The sequence below is a fragment of the Lynx rufus genome, unplaced genomic scaffold, assembly GCF_022079265.1.
Source record: "Lynx rufus isolate CCGP_SWC_20201006 ecotype Redwood Valley unplaced genomic scaffold, mLynRuf1.p SCAF_11, whole genome shotgun sequence".
Classification (NCBI taxonomy): Eukaryota; Metazoa; Chordata; class Mammalia; order Carnivora; family Felidae; genus Lynx; species Lynx rufus.
In genome coordinates, this window is record NW_025814825.1 from 29051812 (window position 1) to 29062397 (window position 10586).

The window sequence follows — 10586 nt, forward strand, 5'->3', positions numbered from 1 at the left end:
AGCAAGGTGAAGGACCATCAAAGTAGGTCCCACCCAAGAGTGACAAGGGGCAAGGCAATCTAAGCAGAAAGCAATGGGAAATGTGGGTTCAGATGCAGAAGCTAAAAGGCAGTCAGAGCCTGTATTGGAGCTTTGGAGAAGGAGGAGTAAGGCATGTTGGAGCAGCCCACAAAAGCCCCAATAAGGAAGAAAATCACCCTAAACACTGCCACAGACAGAAGGAGCCAAGACTGTCCCTGACCCTTAACTCTCCTGTCCCCCTCCTCAATTCAGATGCAGACTCTGGATTTATACTTTTTTGTAACTACAAGTGACCAAAGCACTTTTTGATTACCTTAGGACCAAAATTCTCTTCAGGGCCCTGCCTAGATTGCTCAACTAGTCCACATAGCATATTTAAACAGGTAGGGTTAAGGGGCAGAGGAAAAATAAAGCTCTTTACCGACTGCCCACAAATTGTTCAACAGAGGACTGTTTGCTTGTTTGTGATCTGTCACGTACACACAGGCACAGGACTCTAAGCCCCAGGGCAGCGGGGACCTTGTCTCTCTTGTTCATTGCTGTAGCCCCAAGCCCAGAGCATTACCTGGCCCAGGCACTCTAAGTAAAGACCTGTTGAGTAAACAAATGTTCTCTAACACAGAAACAGCAAGAGATGATCAACAGTATCACTGTTTTAAGTTCCTAAATTTTGGGGTGGTCAGTATGCAGCAAAAGATACTACAGCTCTGTACTCAAGCCGTTTCCATCTACAGAGCAGAGTGCCTGGCCTTTTAATACCCCATCAGGATGTGTGTGGTCCTGGAGGCACTTCTCCCAGGCTGCCCTGCGCCAAACTGCCATAACCTCGCGGTGCCTAGCTGGCTCAGTTAGTAAAGTATGGGACTCTTGATCTTGGGGTCATGAGTTCAAGCCCCATATTGGGCCTAGAGCTTACTTAAAAAGACAAAAACAAAAACGCAAAAAACTGTCCTAATCTCAAGCAAGCACAGAGGTATATAAGGGCCTCGGTATCGAGCATGCTCTCTGAAGAAGAAGGAAGGATAAACATGAAAAATGTTTCTCCAAGAAAATGTGGGATCCGATTTCATCTTGAAGACACATGTATTTTTTGGATTGTTCACCAGATAGCTGGATACCAGGGCAGCACATTGCAGACACATTAGAAGTGACAGTCGCAGCAGCGGTGCCTCGAGCAGGGGACATACGGTGATCTATTGCAGTATACGTTATAAAAACATAACTTCTATTCATATTTTCCATCTCCTTGCAATGTTTGCATGCTTTATAATACATGTAATTTATAAACTAATGCATACATAATTTATGAACTAAAAGCATACACAGATTCAAGTGTTTTCTCAAAACCTTTTTTACGGGTAGATAAGGTTACACAATCATAGACTGTTAGAGGCCAAAAAGAACAAGGCCTGGCCTGGGAGAATGTGGGCCCTCTCAGGCTGGAACCCCTAGGCCCACTGGAAGCACATTACATTACAGGACAATACAGGTCCTCTCTGGATCATTCTGTTCCACCACCTTATAGCTGCAGATCTCCTTGTTGAAGATTTTCTGGCACTTGGTTTTTGTCATAATGCACGGTTGTAACAGGGCTGTCATTGAGACAAGAGCAAGGCCTGCTAGAAAGGATAGGATGCCCAGCCTCCCCAGGACCAACTCTGTGACGGAAACACCCACACTCCAACTGTCTGGGATACCCCTCAGTAACCTAAGGTCACTCTAAAGTGCCGCCTTTAGAAACCTAGACCCAAACACATAGAACCTGGACTAGCAACACATAGACCATCCCTGGCATCATTCCTAAATTCCATCCTGCTTGCACAGAAGGACAACAGTAATTTCTGATAGGTCCAGAAGCAGATCTGGGCCCCTGTGGGGCCCCGCAACTTGTGCCAGCCTGACTCTGCTTGCCCTCCCTACTCAGGAAGTGCCTGAAGTACTGGTGTTTGAGTATGGGAAGGGAATGGTTGTCCCATCCCTGGCATGGAGGCCATTTAGGTAGGAGCTGGTTCAGCCAACAGGAACAAAGACTCACTCCAGGCAGGGATCATGGAGCTCAGAAAGAATCTAATGAAACCTGGATGTCACCAGACAGAAAACCAGTTCTGAATTCAAGCTTGGAGGCTTGCTGCTCTGAAATCAATACTCAAAAGACAAGTGACGGTGGGAAAGGAAAAGTTGCTTTATTTAGAAAGCTGGCAGGGTGCCTGGGTGGCTCATTAGGTTAAACGTCCGACTTTGGGTCAGGTTATGATCTTGCGGTTTGTGGGTTGAAGCCCCCTGTCGGGCTCTGTGCTGACAGCTCAGAGCCTGGAGCCTGCTTCGGATTCTGTGCCTGCCTCTCTCTCTGCCCCTCCTCTGCTCACGCTCTGTCTCTCTCTCTCTCAAAGGTAAATAAACAGGGGCGCCTGGGTGGCGCAGTCAGTTAAGCGTCCGACTTCAGCCAGGTCACGATCTCGCGGTCCGTGAGTTCGAGCCCCGCGTCGGGCTCTGGGCTGATGGCTCGGAGCCTGGAGCCTGTTTCCGATTCTGTGTCTCCCTTTCTCTCTGCCTCTCCCCCGTTCATGCTCTGTCTCTTTCTGTCCCAAAAATAAATAAAAAACGTTGAAAAAAAAAAGTAAATAAACAACAAAAAAAAAATTTAAAAACAGAAAAAAAGCTGGCAACCTAGGAAGATGGTGGACTAACATCCCAAACACCATCTTCCTTGTCCATGTGAAGCCAGAGAGGATTTTTTTTTAATGTTTATTTATTTATTTATTTGGCTAGAATTCACAAACTGTGAGATCATGACCTGAGCTGAAACCAAGAATCGGACACCTAACCGACTGAGCCACCCAGGTGCCCCGAAGCCAGAGAGTTTTAAAGGGGATAGTGCAGGACATGAGGGGGGACACCGTGTGCAGGAGAAGCTGGTGCTCAGGTGGGTCATCGTACGCTGACATGATGCTGAACAGACATGCTACCATCAGTGCCAGCTGTTTTCAAGTGCAGTCAGGACTTACCTCCGGGGAAAGACTGATCCTTCATTCCTCAAGGCCAGCCAATTGTCTGCAAAATCTCAAGGAAAATAGTTTGGTTCTGCTACAAATCAAGGGGCTTAGGTCAGCAAGCAAGCAGTGCATAAGCTTGAAGCAAGTTAACTTTTTTTTTTAATTTTTTAAATGTTTATTTATTTTTGAGAGAAAGAAACAGAGTGTGAGCTGGGGAGGGGCAGAGAGAGAGGGAGCCACAGAAACTTCAGCAGGCTTCAGGCTCTGAGCTGTCAGCACAGAGCCCGACGCAGGACTCAAACCCACGAACCAGGAGATCATGACCTGAGCCGAAGTCAGACACTTAACCGACTGCGCCACCCAGGTGCCCCTTGAAGCAAGTTAACTCTTAAGACTGATTGGTGGGCTATTACATGGGGACCATCTCCCTGGGAAAATCCACCACACATTCAAAGGTGCAAACAATTTTAGGTTTCACTGACCTCTGGAAATACACCCACAAACCTCAGATTTAAATTGCCCCTCCCCAAAGTGTACACAGAAGAAGCCCCCATGGCTCTTTGTGATGTTTCCATCCAAAAAGTGACCCTTGACTTATTTTAACAAAAGAGAACTTTTCAATACTCTCTCCCAAAGAGTAGAAACCAAAGTGAGAACTGAAAAAAGATTTTCCCAGGGCACCTGGGTGGGGGTCCTGGGCAGTGGGGGGGAGACCAGGGCAGTCTGGGCCTGGGCCTCCAACCTCAGGCTGGATCGCTGCTGGGCAGCTTGAGATCTGGACAGCGTTCCCCTAGAAAATACAATAGGTCAAAAAATTCTCCCAGATAAAATGTAATCACACCCTCTATTTTGCTATAGCAAAAAAACAAAAACAAAAACAAAAACAAAAACAAAAACAAAAACTTCATGAGAAAAACTCAGTAGGCTGTGAGAAAATTACAGGGAAAAGAAGTTGACTCTGAACAGTAGGGAGAAATGTAGAACAATGTGCCCAATGGGATAGGCAATGTGGCAGGAAAGAGGGGAGGCTCACCTTGAGCCCAGACTAAATAAATGTCAGCTACTGACCCAGGGTCAGGGAACACAGAACTAGCATAGAGAAGGCATTAAAATATTGAGTTAATTAATGTATATGCAAAAGCTATTTAATATTTATACTCACCTGATTATCCCTATTTTACAGTAAGTAAACTTTTACAGACTCAAAGAGATTAAGAAACTTATCAGGGTCACACAGCTGCTTTACAAGAAAATGGAGATTCAGACTCAGTTCCTCTGGCATCAAGGCTCTTCTCACTTCACTCTTTTCTACACTAGATAGGTGGGAACCTGGGAAGAGGGTCGTATTGGCATAGCTGTGATGATGGAGCGCTGGAGGCAGGAGAGAGTGCCAAATCTGGGGGACATGGATGCATTGGCCACTTTGGAGATGTACTCTTATGTCAGAGAGTCATTAGCCCTTAACCTAGTCCAAAACAATCACACTCCAGAGTCACACTAACACTTGATACAAAGACAATGTCAAATTTCTGGAAACACAAAACCAAGGATTAGCTGTAATATGCAGTGACCCAACCAAGGCAATACCTGGGAACCTGCTTCAGCTAGCCAGCCAGTCAGTCTCCAAATCCAATATCCCTCTTATTCCATTAAGCACTTAGCATAGGGCACACTTAATAAATGTGTTTGGAACTATCCAGACACTTAACTTCTGTAGCACACTCAAGTATTTGATTTAAAGTGCTTATTTCTCTACTCACTGGTGGTGTCATAAGACTCCCTGAGGCACTTGTGTTTTGTGGGTTTTTTTTTTTAATTTTAAATTTTATTTTAGAGAGAGAGCGCATGTGAGTGAGGGAGATGGCGGGGGAGAGTGAGAGAGAGAGAGAGAGGGAGAGAGGCTTTTAAGCAGGCTTCACACTGAGTGTGACCTGAGCCAAAATCAAAAGTCAAAAGACAAGAATCAAAAAAATCAAAAAACACTAAACTGACCCAGCCACCCAGGCACCCCAGGCGCTTGCTAAATTTCAGATTCCTTATCTCCTACAGATTCTGATTCAGTAGGTTCTGGGATGGGCCCCAGGAATTTGTATTTCATCAAGCTTCTCAGCTGAGTCTGTGATCAGGCAAGTTTGGGAAAATGCTATTTATGCCAATGCTTCTGTCATCAGAGCTGCTCCTGTTCTTGCGAAACACTATAGGCCAAGGTTGGCGTGAAGACATCAGGTGGATTGCAGGGGAGGGGTGTGGAGAGTGGCTCTTATGGATATAGCTGCTGAGGAAACAGGAAAATTAGGGCCACAGTGTGGGTACTCTCTATCACCCCAAGTACCCTACCTACCAGTAGAAAAGGTTTTGAGCAAACACTTGAATCTGTGTATGCTTTCAGTTTATAAGTTATATGTATTATAAAGCATGCAAACATTGCAAGGAGATGGAAAATAAATGTGAATATAAGTTATGTTTTTAAACGTATACTGCAATAGATCACCGTTATGTCAAACGTGTGTCTTCAAGATGAAATCAGATCCCACATTTTCTTGGAGAAACATTTTTCATGTTTATCCTTCCTTCCTCTTTCAGAATAGACCCTTCAGGAAAAAAGAAGGCCCTCCTCTTTAATCAGACAGCTATTGTGAGCCTGGGGCCAAGTTTTTTGTTTTGTTCTATTTCTGTTGGATTATCTCTGCATAAATGCCTCATTTCTCCACTTTGCTTTGGTTCTGATCCCCAAATGCACATGTGAAACATCGTGAGTATTTTAAAATTTATGCCTGGGCCCCACCCCAGAACAAAGAGATCAGAATCTCTGAGCATGGGGTCCAGTCTGCCAAAGTTTTAGAAAACTCCCCGAGTGATTCAAATGTTCGACCAAGGGTGAGAGCCACTGCTTTAGATCCTTGGCGATCCCAGTGTGCTTGAGGAGTGGCATCAGCACCCCCTGAGGCAGTATTACACATGCCAACCCTCACTCCCACTCCAGGCCCACAGAAACAGAACCTGTATTGTAACGAGATTCCCAGTGAGGCTGCATGCACATTACAGTTGGAGAAGCACTGCTTTGGAATAGTTGATGGTTTTCAACCCTGGGTGCATGGAGGAGTTGATGAAGAATCTTTTAAATGCGCAGCTCTGGGGCGCCTCGGGGACTCAGTGAGTCAGGTGTCCAACTCTTGATTTCGGTTCGGGTTATGATCTCACCGTTTGTGAGTTCCACCCCCATGTTGGGGTTTGTGCTGGTATCGCTGAGCCGGCTTAGGATTCTCTCTCCCTCTCTCTCTGCCCCTCCACTGCTCATGCTTTCTCTCTCTCTCTCTCTCTCTTTCTCTCTCAAAATAAATAAACATTGAAAAAAAATTTTTTTAATGTGTAGCTCCTACCCCAGAGATTTTGATTTACCTGGGATGGGGCCTGAGCACTGGTAAGTTTCAAAAACCCTCCAGGAAATTCTCAAACAGCTAGGGTTGAGAACTGCTGTCTTATATAAATGGCATATTGCAATCCCTCATTTTATTTTATTTTTTCTCTAACTGCCCTAACCCTCCTTCTCATGTAGACTCAAAGGCCTTCATCTGCCAACAGGTTACACCTACCGGGCTGCAATACTATAATAAACATTGAGAAGCCAGGACTTACCATTAGATAAACCGCCTGGAGTGTTCTTATTAGGTATGACACAGCACTGAGCATTGCATAAAGTCACAAAGTTGGCCAAAACCCTGAGGCTGCCCAGAAGAATGTTATGTAATGTAAAGCAGAGGTGGGAAGGAGAACCAATGAATTCAGATGGTAATCACTGAGTAAAGTGTCCTGTACCAGGATCCCAGCTGGACTGTGGCAGGTGGTTTAAAGGTGGAGCTCAGGCAATCTGGCAAAGGAATAATACTCAGGATTACCCTCAGGTAGTCTAGCAGAGGAATAAGACCTAAACATATTACTTAAAATAAATTGGAGAAAGAGCTAAAATGTGAGCCCCAAGTCATAGAAAAATGAGAGTGTGCTATTTTATTACAGAGAAGGTTCAAGAAACCCTTGTGGATTAGTGATTTTTAGCTGCTTTTTTCAGAGTATGTATAATTGAAAGTATAGAAATGAGGCAGTAAAGGGACTTTCAAGAAGATGATAAAACACTGACAAAGATACAGAGACAAAGAAAACGCAGTAGGAGACCTGATGGCGCTAACTGAGTTAGCCAAAGTTCTCAGACCATGAGGCTAAGAACCTCATTTCCAGAAAAAAAAATTTTTTAATTTTTATTTATTTTTGAGAGCAAGAGACAGAGTGTGAGTGGGGGAGGGGCAGAGAGAGAGGGAGACACAGAATCCAAAGCAGGGTCCAGGTTCCTAGCTGTCAGCACAGAGCCTGACATGGGGCTCAAACGCATGAACCATGAGATCATGACCTGAGCTGAAGTCAGATGCTTAACTGACTGAGCCACCTAGGCGGCCCTCATTTCCAGAAAATTAAGGCATCTTGAGGGCTGCAGGAATGTATCAGTCCATCTAGGCTGATACTCTATCTGTGGGACAAAGAAAAGTATCAAGTTGCTTTTCTCAACATTTTGAGATGGGTAAGCTAGAGAAATGAATTTTAACATGAGAATTTCAGGAACCTTTTTAAAAGTAAGATGGGCCTGAGGGTCTTTGTTCTGTAAAATGTATAAAATTAATTATGAACTGATGCTTCTTAAAGTAGTGCTACTGATACAAGAATAGAAAGACATAGGGAACAAAAATAGAAAACCCAGAAAATGTATTTATAAATATATGTTAAAGTTTAACTAAAATAAGCTTAGCCTTTGAAATCTGTACAGAATGATTATTCAATAAATGGTATTTGATAGAAGAAGTGGTAGACTATTTGGGAAGAAACAAAACTAATTTCCTACTTTATTTCCCACAATGAAATATATTCTAAAAGGATTCAAAGGCTAAATTTTCACAATAAGATCATGAATGAACCCAGGAAATACAGATATTTATCTTATTCTAAGGAGAAAAGAAAAATAAATAGGTTTGAATATGTAAAAGTTGTGAGTCCATAAACAAAATTGGAAAGCAATGAACGACCAAATTTGGAGAACAATTTTGTTATATGAAGACTTTCTGTGTATCAGTGGGAAAAAAGAAAAACATCCTAGCAGAAAGATGGCAAAGGAAATAAAGCGGCAATTCACACACACACGGACCCAAACAGAAATGATGACCAAAAACATGAAAAAGTTCAACTTACAGATAACACAAGAAATGTAAACACATTGATAAAATTGAACCATATGGGGTGTCTGTCCAATTGGATGGGGCCCCCAAATGTGGGTCCATGATGGATCGGGTGAAACTGGTGAAAGAATTCGTCTGAGGCAGAACAAAGGAGATAGGAATTTATTGAATACACCACAAGGGAGCTGCAGGCAGGACAGCCGAGGAGAGGCTGCCTGCAAGGAGGCAGTGGGAGGGGGCAGCTTTTAAAGAGGGAAGATGAAGGGTACTTGGGTGGCTCACTTGGTTAAGTGCCTGACTTTGACTCAGGTCATGATCTCGTGGTTCGTGGGGCTCTGTGCTGACAAGTCAGAGCCTGGAGCCTGCTTCAGATTCTGTGCTTCCACCTCTCTCTGCCTCTACCCCCCTCCCCCTCTCAAAAGTAAATAAACATTAACAAATTTTTTTAAAGAGGGAAAATTTTTAAAGAGGGAAGATGAGGAGGTATGGCATTCTTCCATTCTCCCTTTTTTGGAATTCTCCCTTTTTTGGTAACTAAGCCTGGTAGTAAGCAACCCATTGGTCAGTTAGAGTTTATGGACATTTTGAGGTGGGTCACCTGATGGGCTTGTCTGTATTCAGCCTGGTGGCGATCGCTGTGGGCCCTTTCTACATTCCATCCCTCAAGCCTGCTTGCCTAAAAGTAACCTCTACACATAACAGAATAGCAAGAATAATTATTTAATTTCTAATACCCAGGGGAAATAGAGGTATCTATGGGAAGTGAAATGCACAAGGATGGTTTCTGTAAGAGCAAATTTCCCAATGACTGGCACAGTGCCTGGCACGGAGCAGCCTCGCAGGATAGGATGACACCAGGGTTAATACAGGTATTCCAGAGCAGGAGAAAGATCCTGACATTGTCACTCAGTGCCATAGTTAGAAAGAGCTCATCTGCCACTGATAAGGTGCTGGCAGGAAGGTTATTCTTCTCCCCACCCCCTCATACCCCCCACCACCACCCCACCCTCCCCCCCCCCCCAACCCCAGGAGCCTGAGTGATGGGAAAAGGATGTTGTGACCAGGGGTGAGGAGGAAAGAAAACAAAATGAGCAGTTCTCCTCAGATGTCTTGTAGCCAGCTCTGTCAGATTGATTTTCAACGTTTGCTCCTATTTCAACTTTCATCTTTATAGACTGAATGTGCCTTAGTTTTCCCTTTATTTTAAAATTTATTTCAGATGCACACATGCACACATATACACACACACAATTCACACATGTGATAGAAACAAAGAGAACGTGGTGATGAGCAAAAGAAAAAGTTTTGCGGTTGTACTGTCCAAAGAGAGCTACTGTTAGCATTTTGGAGGAGTTCCTTTAAGAGCTTTCTAGATATATTTCCATGTAGCAAAGGCAAGAATCACATGCACGTATCCCCAAGTTGGGACATCATACATATTGTTATACATAGGCTATCACATATTGTTATACACTCTGCTTTCCTCATTTAGCAATGCTATGGCTGTGTTTGCATGTCAATAAATACAGGTCTGATCACTGTTTCAGTGAGGACATTTTATTCCATGGAATGGCTGAGCCCACATTTATTTGGTCAAGCTCTTGTTGAACACTCAGTTTGTTTCTTACCTTTTTTTTTTTTTAATTTGGAACATGAAATTAGGAATTTTCTCCCTTAGATTTTATCCTTTAAATAAAATTTTCTCCACACTTATGCTAATTTTCTTAGGATACATTCATAGGGGTAGAATTTCTGGGTTAAAGGTATTATTATTTCATTATTTTCTAATGTGGTAGATGGAAAATGTTATTTAGTTTTAATTTACTTTTCCTTGATGATTGGCAAGACTAGACATTTTTTGGTATACTTATTGGCCAACTGTATTTCTTCTTTTTTGAGTAGCCCATTCATGTGTGTACTTTACCTACTTTTCTGTTTTGGGGTGCTTATTTTTTTCTGGCTTTACTAGTCTCTTAATATTTTAAGGATATTTAATTTTCAACTGTTACAAATGTTACCAATAATGTCCTCAACTTTTCATTGACAGAACACCGATTCTGGAGTTAGACCTAAGGGATGAGAAATTTTCCTTGTTTTTGATTTTTACCTTGAAAATTATATGTTTTGACATACAGAGATTTTAAACATTTATTTAGATTTGTAAAGTATCTATTATGTGGTTCCTGCCTTTATTTATGTATAGTTCATGGTTAGAGAGGTCTTGAGGCCTCTTTTGGGGGTTTATCACATTTTGAAACATTTTAATTCTGAAAAACTAATGTATGCATAAGATAAACACATTTTTCAAAATGCCTTTCTTACACCTGTCTCCCGGTCTTTCAGTTTCTCTAGA

General features: G+C 42.9%; 1 protein-coding gene across 1 annotated transcript; it reads right to left on the reverse strand.

Moving 5' to 3' along the window:
• Nucleotides 1-1494: 1494 nt before the first annotated feature.
• On the reverse strand, nt 1495-6750 carry MSMB (microseminoprotein beta; the record flags this gene model as incomplete). The annotated part of the gene is made up of 2 exons (XM_047072119.1): nt 1495-1679; nt 6651-6750. Coding segments are annotated over 2 exons (285 nt in total), but the record flags the coding sequence as incomplete, so codon positions are not given.
• Nucleotides 6751-10586: the final 3836 nt, after the last annotated feature.